Source organism: Rhipicephalus sanguineus, chromosome 9 (assembly GCF_013339695.2).
Source record: "Rhipicephalus sanguineus isolate Rsan-2018 chromosome 9, BIME_Rsan_1.4, whole genome shotgun sequence".
NCBI lineage: Eukaryota > Metazoa > Arthropoda > Arachnida > Ixodida > Ixodidae > Rhipicephalus > Rhipicephalus sanguineus.
In genome coordinates, this window is record NC_051184.2 from 119,757,200 (window position 1) to 119,773,190 (window position 15,991).

The 15,991-nt window shown below is 44.9% G+C and overlaps 1 protein-coding gene across 1 annotated transcript in view; it reads right to left on the reverse strand.

The window, feature by feature from the left end:
• Positions 1 to 15,991, reverse strand: part of LOC119406075 (DNA-binding protein SMUBP-2) — a 68,942-nt gene that overhangs the window by 14,095 nt on the left and 38,856 nt on the right. The window contains exons 12-13 of the mRNA XM_037672934.2: positions 14,748 to 14,842; positions 5,929 to 6,052 (exon numbers count right to left, since the gene is read on the reverse strand). Coding sequence (XP_037528862.1) covers positions 5,929 to 6,052; positions 14,748 to 14,842 — 219 coding nt within the window. The remainder of the gene's footprint in view (positions 1 to 5,928; positions 6,053 to 14,747; positions 14,843 to 15,991) is intronic.

A 15,991-nucleotide genomic window follows, 5' to 3' on the forward strand; every position in this document is an offset into this window, starting at 1 on the left:
GAGCCATGTTTTCTATAATATTCCTGTGCCCAATGCTCGCTATGTGCTTGCGGTGAAGGGATTATAGTACACTTCACTTTTGCTTTAAAGGGGCACTGACACAAAATTTCACTGCTGCGGGATCGATTCGCGTGAATGCGCACATATCATCCACCAACTCTCGCAAATCTCAACAGTGAATATACTAGCTTGAAAGGTAATTTACATGAATATTGAAGTTCGCATGCACAGCCGAGTGCTATGCACCGCACCTCGCAACATTGCATCACCTTGGGGACCGGAAGGGGACCCCCCAACTTCCCTGACGTCACCACTACAGCCAAGCTCCGAGCTGGCGCAGCTAGCTATGATGACTGTCATACACTCAAACCTCATTATAACGAAGTTACATCTTGCACGAAAATAACTTTGTTATACCCGAAAATTCGTTATAAACGTATATTCCTAACACTGTATGTATAGCAAGAGTATTCTTCACTTACTTCGTTATAACCGAGACTTCGTTATATCTGTGTTCGTTATATCGAGGTTTCAGTGTAGTCGGCACTGCCCTTTTGTCGCACTTGCACCAGCAGACTGCTATTTGGCGGCTGCTCGTGAGACCGTGCCTGCAGCAAACGTGTAGAAAGTGTGGAAGCCTCAAGCAAATCGCGCCTCCAGGCGACGATGATAACGACAATGACGATGACATTGTGTTGCATGTGTGGCAGGCGAAAGAACATGAGCAGATGGCGCAGGCAGTGCCGAAGTGCGCCACAGTTTTGTGTGCTCACGTAGTAGAGCTTGTTTACTGCGCTGCACACTCAAGGGGGCGCTTGTTACCCACGGTGCCTTGTCGTTCTCAAAGCTCCCCAAACCAAAACTGACACTGGTTGGTAATAAACTGACTTGAAACAATTATCCGTCAGACACTGTAGCAAGCAATGCGCCGTGCTATGACTAAGAGGCCCCAGCAACAGCAACACATTGAAGCAAAAAAAAAACAACAGACCAAAATGTTTGTGTCAGCACCCCTTTGAGGGGAAACAATAAGTCACTTTAGACTGACAAATAAACTTGCAAGAAGTATCAGTTCATTAATGTTGCCATCATAAGTCTACTAAGAGAAGACAAAATGATGGTCAATGTTTCATTTCTGAATTTTTCAACTGAAATCTGTGCCTGAGCCTTGGTGAGACATTTCAGTTTTTTCTTCAAATTCTGGTCACAACGAATGAATAAAATTTTCTCAAACTTGCTGCAATAATTCTCTAACTCCATTAGAACACAATGGGATTCATTTTTATGAAGAACGAATTGTGTAGTGCCTGTTTTCTTTTGGCGAACAGTCAGGAATTTCTGTAACTTTGTGCTTCTATTATCTTTTTTTATCCTTTTAACTTCACTGAGGTGTAGGAGATGGTGCCGGTGGGGTACCTAGATACCAGCACCACGTAGTTGTCTTGTTCTGTTTGTTAGTCCTTTGTGTCTTTTGGTCAGGGCAACTACCGTTAAACCTCGATTTAATGAAGTCGATAAAATCGGCAATTTACTTCATTATATCGAAACATATTAAATTAAAATTCAGCCTTTAAGCAAAGTATAGCCGCCAAAAGCTGCTTTTTTAGAATGGAAAGTGCTGGAAGAATGTTTCAATAATATGGCAGTATTACTGAAAATTAATTTCGATAATGTGAAAACCATGAGCTTTCTATAACCTCAGATCCAGCGACAGCAGCCTGCTGCTGCACCAGCAAAGAAGTCACCTTCACAGTGGCTGAACGTTACGCGTGAATCCGAAAGAAATGCAGGTCCAGCACACTGTGGTAATATTGGACAAGCGTTCGCTCAACCACATGACAACCGGACCCAGTGGAAGTTTCATTTTATCGCCTCGGTCTTCCTCTGGGGCAGCACTAAAATCTCGTTATATTGAAATCACAGATAACGCGCTTCTTTATGCTGGGCTTCAAAATACGTCATGTTCTATGGGCATGAAGTGGCGAAAAGTGATATCCTTTGTTATATAGAGAATTCCATAATATTGAGGTTTAACTGTGCGTTAAAAGACCAGCGCCACCCTGTTCCCCGTGCAGTGGCACTGTGTGACAGTATGGTTACTCGAGTGGGTGAGAAGGAACTCTTTCCCTCCTCTTGGGCTTGAGATCGACGTGGTGCAGGGTCACATCGCATGCTCAGTCCGTTCTGTGGATGTCTTCCCATTCCCTCACGTGCACCTCTCTCTGCAAGACCTCACCCTTAAACGACCAAAGAAGACTTCATGTCCTAATGTGGTGAGCTCGGCTTCCTCCATGTCGCAGCCTGTTACATCATCAAGCCACGTCCTCTCTGTAATGGCTTACTGTGGAGGAGGTGCAATAAACGCCCTTTCGTCTCTTTTGCACTACTGTGTTCTTTGTTCAAGAGCTCTCGAGATCCCACAGTATCAAATACAGCGTGTTTCATTCGAGCCAGTGGCCACTGTCTCAAAGCAACCTTCGTGTTTTACATGCACACAGTATGTGAATAGAGAAACCGGAGTCATCCCTGCATTAAAGCTTCACTAAGAGCAGAGGCAAACACCGCGTGTCAAGTTAATGGGTGTCATAGACTCTTCTCAAAAACATTATCCGACCCTCCTCAGATATTGTATCAAACAGGAGGTTATGCGGTGTCAAAAATTTTTCATTCATATTCAGCCTAGTACTTCAAAGTGTTGACAGCCTAGTACTTCAAAGTGTTTACAGCCTACTACGCATCCGAACGAAATATTTTTTTCCCTTTTTACATCACAAATGTTACATGTAGTGTTGCATCACAGACTCTCTTTATTCAATTTTATCTTAATTTCTGAGCACTCACAGCTGCTTTACAGAAGTGAACCGAAGAGCAATGCTCATGCTTGTCTTATAATTTTTTTTCTTTTTGCACAAATAAATAAACTATTTCCAAATTCTTTCACCATGCTAAGCCCAAACATCCAGCTACTTGCCCGGCAATCACCAGTGGCTACAAGAGATAAACCTGGCTATCAGTGCAATTGTAATGGATGGAACTTGTGTCACCAGCTATAGTTCATTGACCTTGAATTATTGCGATAGCAATTATATGGACACTCTCGGCGAATTTTTGCCGTCGCCGTCATGTCCCGGATATGTATATGTATGTATATATAAATAAAATCCAGAAATAAAAATAAGTCAAAACGAAAAAATTCCGATACGCTCGACTGGGGCTTCGCACCTGCGACCCCTCGCTCCGCAGCTTGCTGCCTTAGACAATTACGCCATGCCTCATTCGTTCCCCGAGATACTAATGGCAGAATACAAACGCACGCGACATTGGGTGAGATGCACGGGACACCACACGTGGCGAAAATAAAATTATGCGAGATGCGGGCCATGCTGCATCGTTGCCTGCGCTGCGTTTGCGTCATATCGCTGGCGACCCACGCTAGTTTTCCATTTTGGGGTTGTAGCGCCACGCCACTCGTGGCCAGTCGGCCACGGAAAAAGAAGAGCGCCCCGTGGCTCGTGGTGGCACAAGCTAATGGGAACACTTTGGCTCTTGTAGATTTATGCTACAGGAGGGAAGACGGCTGAACCAGAATCACAGTATGTATGTTACACCGCGACAAAAATCCCGAGGCTAAAATTACAGCGCCAACACACAAGACACCCACGAAGAAAAGAAACGTACGACATAAGCTCTGACTAACAAATGCTTTATTCTTTCGCACGCCTATGCATATATAAGCCCACGGCAAACTTACCGCACATGCGCACACAACAATAGCTCTAAACCAAAACGTGTACCAAGGATGATAGTGTATTAGATACGCGAAGACATGAAATCATATTCAGATGGCTGCAGGAACAAAGAAGTGAAGAAGAAGTAAGAAGGAAAAAGAAGTGCGTTTGCGCTGTAATTTTAGCCTCTGGAATATGTATCAACTAGAGCCAAATGAAGTTTTATCTTAATGACCAGAATCGACGCCCGCAGGGAACCCGAACCGTGGCTTCACGTGCCACTGCGAAGCGCCGTCTTTATTTTCTTCTCTTGAGGTCGCGCACTCTGTGGTTTTGTTTGCCGCTTAAAGGAAGGTGCTGCAGGGTCTTGGAAGAATGCGAGCGCAAGAGTCCGAGAGTGGCTTGTGTTCTGCACATGTGTCCTGGCGGCTCGCAAATTTCTTGGGTCCCCAATTCTAAAACTGTCTAGTGTTTCGCCGGAGTTGGGATGTGCGCCTTCGACTTGTACTTTGACATACAGGGCGTGGTCGACCGTGCTCACGCGATTATCTCTTGAGGGGGAGCTTTGTACGTCTTGTGCTTTCACTGCAAAGATTGCGTTGAAGCTATAGACCACACGAAGGTCACTTTGCTCGCTGCAGCGGCCGCGTTTGCGAAAGGAGTGATCTAGCTGCTAGCTAAAAGAGCCAAAGTAGGGGCTAGCTGAAGTAACAACTGTGACAGTTCGCGCTCGTCCTATGTATACCTGTGTATTCTTTTCGTGCGTCCTTTGTGTTTGAGCAGTGCGCTGCAAGTGTCGTGCTGTGACAGTTGTTAGTTTGCACTCGCATTGTGTGTTTTCTTTTCCTGTGTCCTTTGTGCTTGAGCAGCGCGCAGCAAGTTTCTAGCTGCTTGCCATTCTTCCTGTGAAATTCCAATTTCTTGCTATTGCATTCATTGCTTTGCCCTTGAGGTGAAAATGTGACTTTTTTTTTCAAAGTTAAATTTTTGTCCAAGTAACATGTTAGCAGGCTTCAAGTTTGCACGTTGTTTATAAGTGACAGGGAGCTGAAACATTCTACTATTTTTTAAACCTGGTAAGCTGGACAACAACTAAAACTATGCTCTTAATACTGTTGCTTATCATGAATACTGTTACACATTCAATATGGCCTACTTCTCGCTATTACTGTCCTTTGAAGGTACGTCGTAACCAGAGTTTGTAACAAGCTTTTGAATTCCTTAAAATTCAAAATGAGCAGGCTCTTTCACACGAGACCATCACGTCACGAAGTGAGATGCACAAAATCAAGTCTATACAGGCTTTCTAATGCTCTCTGTCATATGAAAGCAAAACCCATCACAAAATTTTTTGATAACCAACTTCTCAGCGCTGAATGACACAAAATGTATGATCACTTTCATTATTTATCTCGAGCATGGGCAGGACTGTACATTGGTGCCCAGACAAGCATAGCTGGGCACAGTAATAAAAGGTTTACAGTGAACCTAAAACAGCACACAAGAGCTTTTGCATTGCACCACAAATGGATTCAAAGCAGTGAGCACAACACAGCTAGTGAGTGACCGCACGGTTGCTCGGCAACCATGCATTTGCACCGACAGTCCATAAGGTCACATCGGCATACCAGTGCTGGGTTCTGAAGTTAAAGTTAATTGGAAGTTTGACCTTTGTTCTCTTTTCTAGTAACCGATGTCAGATTGCAAAATAAGCCAAAATAAAACTTTGGAGCTTCACTTGATCATTCTTGGCGCATCTATGATTGCTCTGTGGTGCCCCTTTTAATCACCGGCATGGTGCAGTGGTGGAAAACATTTCTTCACACATGAATTAACTGCTAACATTTCCACAGGTTGCCGCCATTTTAAAGTTCAGATTTCACGTGCATGGCTTTCACAGCACAAGAACAATCGATGAAATGAAAATCATTTTCAAAGAAAGTGCAGCACCCACCAATGCCGCAAGCATAGGCACACTACATAGGCGCAACGCTCTCAGCTGGTGCCTTGGTGCCAGCTGTGAAAGAGCAGGAGAGCAAAGCCGGGTCGTTTATGCAGGGCATATGCAAGGCTTGGGCAGTTTTGTTCTAGAAGCCAGCTACACTGGTTACCTTGTTCTGGCCTTCCGCCATGACCAAGCAATTCTGGACACAGCAACGATACAAGGAAGTTTGATATACAGTCCCTTCCAAAAACTAACCTGTGTCGTTAGAGCGCACAAATGACATCACAACGGCCTCTTTTTCACGACCCTGGAAACCGTCGACCGAGCGAATCTCCAAGCCAGGATGCCGGGCAGAGAGACGAAGCCTGATGAGCTCCACCTGAACGTGGAACAAACAAGATGCACCAGATACGCTACAAAAGGGTGTGACAATGGGCTAGTAGGTATTGCACGTATCACATGGTGTTCGCTCTATTTCTCAGCCAACTGCAACCCACTGCGCGAACACAGTAGTGAACACGCTCCACTTCACGTGTCTTAGAACACAACAACAATAAATCTCACATTTCAGTGATGCAATATAACATGTTGCAACATATCAGAAGTCACCAGCGACTGCAAAGCACAGAAATGAAGGAATTTAAACAAATGTTTCAGAACTTTGTAACTGGCAGACAACTGATGCTATCGATAGATCGCCAAGGGCAGTTCCAAAAAACACTCGAAGTGGAGTACACAAGCACTTTTTCCCCTTGCAATGTAGCTGCAGTTGACTGGGCATCAGAACTGTATAACACTAACGAGCAGCACACCATAACCCTATAACTGCTGGATCCCCGCTGTGTGTCTCTAGACCCATCAACCTAATGCATGGTAATGTAATCATGAGCTTTGATTAAAAAAGAGCATATAACTGCAAAAAGATTGGACCTCAACAACACAACAGATCTCCCAGCAACTCAAGACTTGGCAAACAAAAACTTACAGCATCCAATGGGGAGAGAAGGCATACACATGCTCCTGAGCACAGGTTGGAAAGACCACGAATGGCCCTGAACATTTTCTCTTCTGTGCAGCCAAGTCATGCTGGCAGAAATCAAGTACAGTTAAACCTAAATACAGCAAACTTCTCAATACAGCAAAGTATTTCAGTTTTTGTAATTTTATGTCCATACAACAGCATGTATTTTTCACCTCAATATAATGAAGCTTGTTTATCTGTGGTTTCAGTATAACGGAGTTTCACTTCTACCGCAGAGGAAGACCACAGCAATAAATTGCACAGTTCCTGCTGGTGCCAGTGGCCATACTGTCGATTTGCAAGCGACTTTTGTGAATGCAGTTTTTAAGCAGCGTATTTGCTGGCAGTGGCCGCAGGGAAGGGATGCACCTAAATGTGAACTTTGGATGACAAGCTGTGGCAAACAAATAAGAGCAATAACTTCAGTTACTACCATGGTGCATTGAACCAGCATTTTTCTGGGCTCTATGCATGATGCACAGCTGCTGTGAAGAGGACTTCACAGGCACGGCATCAAATTTAGTCTCAAAACCCAGATTCAACAAAATTGATTTTTCTATGTAGTTGTAATTATCGTGCTACTATATTATCAGGGTTGTCCGTTCCGCTTGTAATAAGTGGATTGGGGCTTCTTTTTTCACTGAGTTGCATAGCACGTTTTTTTCAGGTTATTGAAGTTTTTTCTGCAAATAGAGTTATTTAGGTGCTCATCACGTTTTGATGGCACGTTTGTTGATGACTTTGTGTAGCTGAGCCTTGAAATCAAACACACGTTGGGAGAGTCAACGAGTAACGTTATTCATGCACTGGCAAACGTGCAATAAAGCAGAGTGGAGAATATGTTCAGAAGGAAATATGTGCTTTTGTTCATTGCGCTTCACTTTACCAAGTATGCATCACCAACTGGCCTAAACTTCTACTCTTCTGTTCATAGTTGCCCATATTTCAGCTGTAAAAAATAATTAATGTTGTTTATTTACTGTCCCTCGGTATCTGGGTGACTTTTTAATAATAATAATAATATCTGGGCCTTAATGTCCCAAAACCACGATATGATTATGAGAGACGCCATAGTGGAGGGCTCCGGAAGTTTCGACCACCTGGGGTTCTTTAACGTGCACCTTAACCCATATATGCCCAGTGTCCTACATATAGGACGCTTCTTTGGTGTGTTTTAACATCGCTATTTCTTTAGCTGATGACTAGCGCCACCTACAGCACATCACGCAGGCCTCATTCTCAACGCGTGCATTGCTTGCTGTTCGTGCTGCCACGTGCCGACCGCTTTCTCCGGGCAAATGCGTGCTTTGTGTGAAAGATGTTATGGAGAGGAAGAAGTGTACTTGAAATGCCGACCACTTTCTCCGGGCAAACGCGTGCTTTGTATGAAACATGTCATGGAGAGGAAGAAGTGCAATGTCGGTGTGCATGTGAAATGTTTCAAGGCTTACCACACCCGCACATAGCACCCCTAATGCCCAGTGTCCTATATGTATAGGACGGCTTGAAAATCAGTGTTGCCTTTTCCTGGCAGTAAATAAAGAACTTGTGCTTTCTTTTGAGGGTAGAAGTACACTTTTTGTGAAAACAAAATGTTTGTTTTGTCATTTTTTCTGAGTTTGGGCATAGTATATGGGTTAAGTACATGGGCCTCAAACATTTTCGCCTCCATCAAATATGCAGCCGCCGCGGTCGGGATTCGATCTCGTGACCTTTGGGTCATTAGTCGAGCGCCATAATCACTAGACAACCTTGGCGGGGCGGGCGACTTTTTCATTGTAGTTAAGACGTTTTCACCCGTTGAGGGCCGAATTTTTTCGCCAGATGCAACCTGCCAGGGTCAATTTTTTTATTGCCGATTTAAAATCTTCAGGCGAATCTACTTCAGAAAAAAATTGTCATAAATTTTTAGGGCGACTACAACGTGACAAAAAGATTGTTTGTGTTGTTATATATGTGTAGTTTATTCATGAGTAACAGCAAGATAAATTCTAAAAAAAAAACCCTATATAACTGTTAGAAAATTATGCGTTGAAACATCTGTGTAGCTCACAGACGTACAAAAATAAGCACATGAAGTGGCATCAAGTGGAAACAAAAAGAGAGAAAAGCCATTTTTGATCCAGTCAGCATCATCTTACCACGCATGCTCTTGAGATGTCGCTCACTCATCAACATCTGAGTCTTAACTCATAAGTAACTCCTCGCATGACGGGCTGACATTTACTGAATCAGATTCTGATTTGGCAGTGGAGCGGTGATTCGGAGGAATTGCCGCTAGACTGACTTGCGGCACAGAAACTGGGGCACACTTCCATAGCACAAGCAAACTACGTGGGTGATCCCATTGAAAAAAACCCGCATTTCCCCGAAGGGGAGTATGAGGAAGTGCGAAGCACGGGGTGATGCTTTGAGGGGGCGCGCGCGACTAAACTGCATAGCCGAGCGAAGGAGACGGCAGCGAGAGAGCACGCGCCAGCCGACCCACGGAGGTCTGGCCGTTTTTAAGTGCAAAGCACTTTTACTGATGATGATGATCTGTCTTCCGAACTCGTTCCAAAGAACCCGCAATGCGTTCAACTTGTTGGCGGCGTTGCGCACGCCCGAGATGGGGCTCAGGTTGTTGTCGAACCACAGTCGATCGCACACCGCGCAGCTATATCCGAAGCTGCGGTCCAGGAAGTCTCGCTTGAAGCGCGCGTCCGGCCGATCGAATTCGAGGGCCCGTGCTCGCTCACGCATCGCGCGTCCCCGCGTCAGATCGGCTTCGGGGTGCTCGGCTCGCTTCGCACGCTTTCGTTCCGGCGTCTCGCCGCCGGCCTTCATCACCACAGGCAATGCGCGGGGCGCGCGCAGCCACGGAGCGGAGGGCGGAGCGCGCGCAGTCACGTGGGGCGTGACGTCGCTGCGCCGTTGCTACAGACGCTCCTCTCCACTCCTCGCGCCGTTGCTATGGGACGGCGGATTCAGGGTCGCTTATAAAGCGCATTCGCACTTAAAAACCAGGTGGTCGAAATTTCCGAAGCCTTCCACTATGGCGTCCTCATAATCATATCGTGGTTTTGGGACGTTAAATCCCGAAAAAAAAAAGTGTGTAGTTGTGAGCGTGTCTGGAAAGCAAAACCAAGTTCGAAACCTATAATAATCATTCATCTTATTGCCAACGAGACAGAAGCAGTTTTTGTGAGTCTCCAAAACAGGAAACGCAACCACGACTATGTGAATGACTGACTATGTGATGCTGACTGAAACGTTTGTGTCAGTCAGCGCCTGCACGGAAACAGGGGTAATCACGCACCGGCGAGCAATAAACGAGAGAGTAACAAATCGGTCACCTTTTGAAAGATTCTAAACCAGAAAGCTACCAGTTTTGTGGGCGCAACAAACAAGAACCAGCCGAAGGACAAAACCGAAACTAGCCGGCGCACCACGTAGTCAAGCATAAAAAAAAACTGAGACATTGGTGCAAGACAAAAAATTCCATGTATTCCCACAATGTAGCAGCACCATGCCGAGCAAGAAAAATTATCGAAAAATGCGCGTTTTTTAAGCACAGAAGTGATGACGTACATGTACGTTTTTGACCGTCTTGAGGTTGTTAGCGGATGACATACATGACCGTCAATGACCCTGAAAGGGTTAAAGAATGAGAAGATTTATTGAACTTCCACTTCTTTTGTGCTTCTTTTCAATACTCACACCATTTTTTGGCCTTCTTTTGGGATGATTATTTACTTGTTAGCTCAGGAGCTTAGAATAACGGAGAGCTGAGCTAGTTGGTAAGTATTCCTTCTAAAAAGACAGGGCGTGCAAACACGGACACAAGAAAGAAGTCAGGACACCACAAACGCCCGTGTCCGTGTTTGCACGACCCGTCTTTTTTAGAATGAATAACTCAGAAGCACCTGGCAACTCTGCACATTAGTCAATCATTTTTATGGCACTTTCAGTGTAAAACTGAACCCTTCAGTGACTATGCTTTGCATAAAAGATCAATTTCAATTTACCGAAGTTTCAATATAATGGAGTAAAGAGTCCATTTTACTGCTTATCGAGGTTTATGAGTAGCAGTATAACCCACGTTATACTGCATTACACGGTCTTGCAGCAGTGCCAATGCACTGCTGCAAGACCGTGTAATGCTGCATGAGCACAGTGAATGAAGGGGGAAGTCTGACACAGGAAACCACAGCCATTTTCCGCTGCTTGTAACTGGCACTGGTCTTCCAAGCCCAACACGTACAATGAGTTGTGCCTCCCATGTTTCAATGAAGCTCTACACTGGTTCAAGTATGATGCATGTGAATCCTTTCGCAACTTCAAGGCAGCATTTGATATGGCTGTTTCTTCCTGTTGAGTAGGTGGTGCCAAATAGTACTTGCTTTCTTGCTCCATGCAGTGGTCTTGGTGTGGGCATTCCAGTTTTAACCGAAAGGGCCGAGGTACGCAATGTGTGCTTGGTGCACTTCCTCTACTTTGGCTGTTGGGTCTTTTGCCATTTGCGATGTTGGCATACGTAACAGCTTTATGTAACACGTCCGTTGTGTGAGATCACGACTGGGATCGATACCTTCTGGACCACAAGTGGGATAAGCTTCTGAAAGTTCTAGTAGGGAATTGAGTGTTCTGAGTTGCTGCTCAGGATAACCCACCAACCGAGCTCCACCAACTGAGCGGTGGAGAAAGGTCTGGGATGCCCAATCGGAGTGGCATCTTCGTTCTTGAGCCTTCTTTTCCTTCCGATGGCAAATGTGGAAGGGTGGTGGGTTTCGTTTGAGCTTTTGTTCTCAAGTACAACCGGCCATTTCTTGAGGTTGCCGAGAAATGTTGCGTTTGGGCTGACAGCTGTGGTCTGGGATTAGTTCTCCTGACCAACCCTGGGACAAAAGTTGGGCTTGGGAATGTAGCACGATGTCCTACCTGTGACCGAAGTCTGCAATAGTGCACTGGCTTGCAGTAGGGATGGCACCAGAAATCATTGCATCGGCACACGACATGGCAGGGCACACGAGGTCTGTTGAAGTTGATGAGAGCAGTTGAGGATTGTCCCAGCATTTGTGCAAAGGAAGCAAAGCATCGGGCAGGCCCCAAATCCATCCATGCTTTCCGAAGAAGTCGTGCTGAGAAATATGCAGCGAATGACACCCTTGCTTATACAGCTCTTAAGGGAGTGTCGATCACTGATGGAGCTGCTCATGTAATCAGCAACGGTGAACAGCGGCTAGGTAAAAGTTGAAAGAGAAAAATTTCTTCAAAATAGACACAAGGAATAATTATATGCTGCAGGTAGAGCCGGGTAGCAAACGTTATGCGCTAACCATGCCACAGCGTCTCTGATTTCCACTTTGTACCGCCGTTTCTCGAGGCACTACTTTCAGTTTCCATTGCAAGCCTAGGTTGTGTCTCTTCGATCCATTCTCCTTTCTTTCATTCGAGAAAGGGCGGTGAACAAGCACACTCGCAGAAATAAGTGCAATATTACCTATTACAACAGGCTTGCTGATAATTTAATTGAGCATAAAAGCCATTTCATCATTGCTCTTTGTCTAGTTAAAGGGACACTAAAAGTGAAACATTAACACTTTCGTGACCGCGGAAAAATTGGTTGTTTTTGGCTAGTCCAGGAAATATTTTTTTCCTGCCACAGAAGATAATTAATGCTAAAGTGTAGGGTATCAAATGATAGAGGAAGAATTGGTCTTTCCAACAGTATTAATTTCAAACAACGAATTTATTTCGAATATAATAAAAAAATTATCAAACAAAGAAAAATGCATCAAAAAGAAAGAAAGATTCATAAAAACATCAATGCTACTCTGCAAAGGTTACACATTAAAAAAAATCGAAATATAGTTTTGAACGCAAAGCCCTCGTAAAGTAATGGTGGAAATATAAGCTCTGTAAGTACAAAGATTATTTACATAAATACAAGAATATAGGCACTAGTGCCTATCATGCCACCACGCGATGCAGGTTCTCGACGCGGTGAAACAAAGGCTGGCTGCGCATGTTTCGGGAAAAAAAACAATTTTTTTCTGTTCAACATTCCTAGCATAGTACGCAGTTCTGGTATTTTTCAATTTTCCTGTGTATTTGTTGAAATGAACAGTGTAGCCTGTTCCAAATCTGCAAAAATACATAACTGTACCCTCATTTGACCTCTTTCTCGCTCATACACTACCGAATACCATACCGACCTTCACATTTCACCTTTTCTCATCCACTGAAAGGTTCCCACGGGGTTAAAAGATAGCGTAGAAAAATCGTTCATGTGTTGCAATAGAGAAGACACGTGGTGAAGATTCTCGTGGGATGCGACGATCATCTTCTTCAGATCAGAGACACTCAAGAAGCCTTGAACCTTTTCCGTGGCATCACTGACGGTGGACGAAGGCCTGGAAATATGTGTTGTCGACACCAACACCAATGCAAGCGCGGGACTTCAACGATTACCATGTGCACGTGGAGTGCGACGAACTTGCTCATCTTCTCTTCAGTAACCTCCCTCCATGGATCCGTCCCTCTCAGTGTGTGTTGGCTTTTCGAAAGTATGCATCCACGCATACTTATCTGTGTGGTTGCATATCTCTCTGACGACTTCTGCGGTAAAAAACAACACGAAGATGCCGCCGCGCAGCACACCGGAGCGTTGGGTCAAAGTCCGCTCCGCACCGTCTTCGCGAAGAGAACTGCGCTCTTTCCGCTGCCGGCGCCAAATGCTCCCGCCCGAATGAAGTTAACACCTTGCAGATAAGAGCTGTTATTTTTAGAACGCACCGGATACGTTTACATCGACGATAAAATGACCCGAGGAGAAGACGAAACTTACCGGCGAATAGCTGCTGATGTTCCAGGGAGGTTTGACGCACTTTCGCCGTCCGTACTGAAGCCTGGCGAATCGAAGTCGTCTTCCGTGTCTGTGGTGCTACCATCATCTAGAGATTCCCGCCCATATTAATCGGAATCCATCTAAATTCGCCGTTTCTGTGGAGCACCCGCTGAGCGGCCTCGACGCGAAGTCTGAAACAACGAGCGCTCACCTACCTGACTGCAAACGAGCTTTAAAAATCTCCCCGCGGTGGAAAAATCAAACTCGCAAACAAAACTGATAAAAAACATGTTATTTTATGCTGTGTATTGCGTTAGCTGTAAAGAACCACTCAGAGAGTGCCAAAACTTGATCTTGAAGTCATCGACAACATACTATCGATGGGAATAGGTGCGGTCACGAAAGTGTTAAATCAGTTCAGACAGATAAATCATTCTTCCAGAACTCTACTGTCATTAGTTTTGCCATCGTAGGATAATTATTAGAAGAGGAAATGAAGGCCAAAGTTTCAGGTTTTAATTTTGTTAGAAACTTCAGCACAAAATTTGTGACGTCAGTGTGACATCATGAATTTCGAAGTCTTTTTGCATATTTTGGCCACGTTGGTTCACTGAAATTTTCTGCAACTTGCTATGTTAGGACTTTGGGACCCCCAGAATACAACGTTAACAATTGATATTGGTAAGTGATAAGGTATGCTCTAGCAGACTCCGTCAAAATCTATGATGTCACGGCGAGCTTGTGCGGGAACTTCTCGGTGGCACTGACACCTGTGCTTTCTTTTTGGGCGCTTTCCCACTTGCTAACATTCTTCTCACGGTAGGAATGGTACTTTCGGTATTGTGAAACTGGCATTCAATAATATGAGAACAATCGTTTTCCTCTTTAGCGTTCCCTTAAAAGTCGTCATGGTGCGTATGGTTCTCAGCAAATTAAATACGACAGTTGGCCCCCAAAGTGGGTGGCCCTTTTTAGCACCACCAGTCAGCATTGGGAAGTTGCCTAGAAGTAAGACGCTGTCACGATGTGGGACCAAGGCTCTCGATTTAATTTTATAAAAGAAAGATCCACATTGGGGTTTCCAGCACTCACCTATGACAGAACAAAGCGTTAACCGCCGTGCCAGCCGCTTATCCAACTGGCTCGACACACTAGCGTCCTTGCGAGTTCAGCAATTGACGTAGTTAAGAAGCATGCAAAGTGACCAAGGTTGCTGCGTCTTACCTGAAGGTTATAAGGTGAGATCACAGCAATTTCAGAGGCTGGAACACCGCTTGAAACAAGCCGTTCGATGTGAATTGCCACAAGGTCAGCTTCTCCTGCAAGCACAAAACCCAGTGAGGACAGAGCACACAAATTGGCCGTATTTGGGCTAAAAAAAAAAAAGAGAGAGAGAGAGAGAGAGGGAGAGGAAGCATTGCTGCCATTCACTTCTGCAGTAATGCCACATCTGTCTCTACATTCACTCGTGTGAATTGTGCTCTTTTTCCACTCATCTCCGAAGACATGGGCGCAATCCACGCGAGTACCACCATCATACAAACACAATCTAAACACGGAAAGAAAACAGCCCCAATACAGTAATGGAGTAGCTGTGATGAACTCAAGGTCGTGGGTTCAATTTCAGCCATGGCAGCTGCAATATAACAAACACAAACATGACAAAGTATTGGGCATTAATGTAAACGTAAGACTTGGTTGGTAAATAGTGTTTTCCTGCTATAATGCAACCAGAAATGGAAGACTCATGATGGCATCGGTTTTGGTCAAATGTTTGTGCATAGCTCTAAATGCATATGTGCATTATGGTAGCAAAAATGCCAAATACAGGCAATGACTGAGCTTTTTTTTTTTTTGGTGCACCTTTTACAGACCTGCATGATTGTTCATTTTGTAAAGCAGCAGTCTACGCCTCCAAGTGCAACTTCAAACACTGCTCAGCGTGCTGACCAATTTTCTTGAACATGATCTGTGAACATGATGCTGTAAACATGGCAGCTGTGAATGAACTTGCTGCAATGCTGAATGACAACTTCAGTTGCCAGCTCCCATTTAAGCAGCATTGGTTAGGCCTAACAGTCAAAGCCAAACTAGCTGCAGGCCAGGCTGCGATGAAATTTTACTGGCAGAAGTGGCTGACAACAAGCTGTCATGTCTTCAATGCGCACCTGTCGTCAATCATACCTGTAGACGTCAATGGCTATCGAGCTTGACGTCAAACGCACTGGCTACGCTGACTGCCACAGCCATCGAGATTAGGTGCATGTGCAGAGTGCTCCCCATCAGAAAAATGACACGGTGACTTTACTCAGCATAACGGCTTTAAGTTGCCAATTCAGCATAGGTGTGCACAGGTGGGACAGTAGCTTAACTTTGTCACATCGCAACAGTCACGACATGCTGACCCGGATGATCGCATCAAATGCACAGTTGCATATCTGCAAACATGCCATCGACCCCCACTCCGC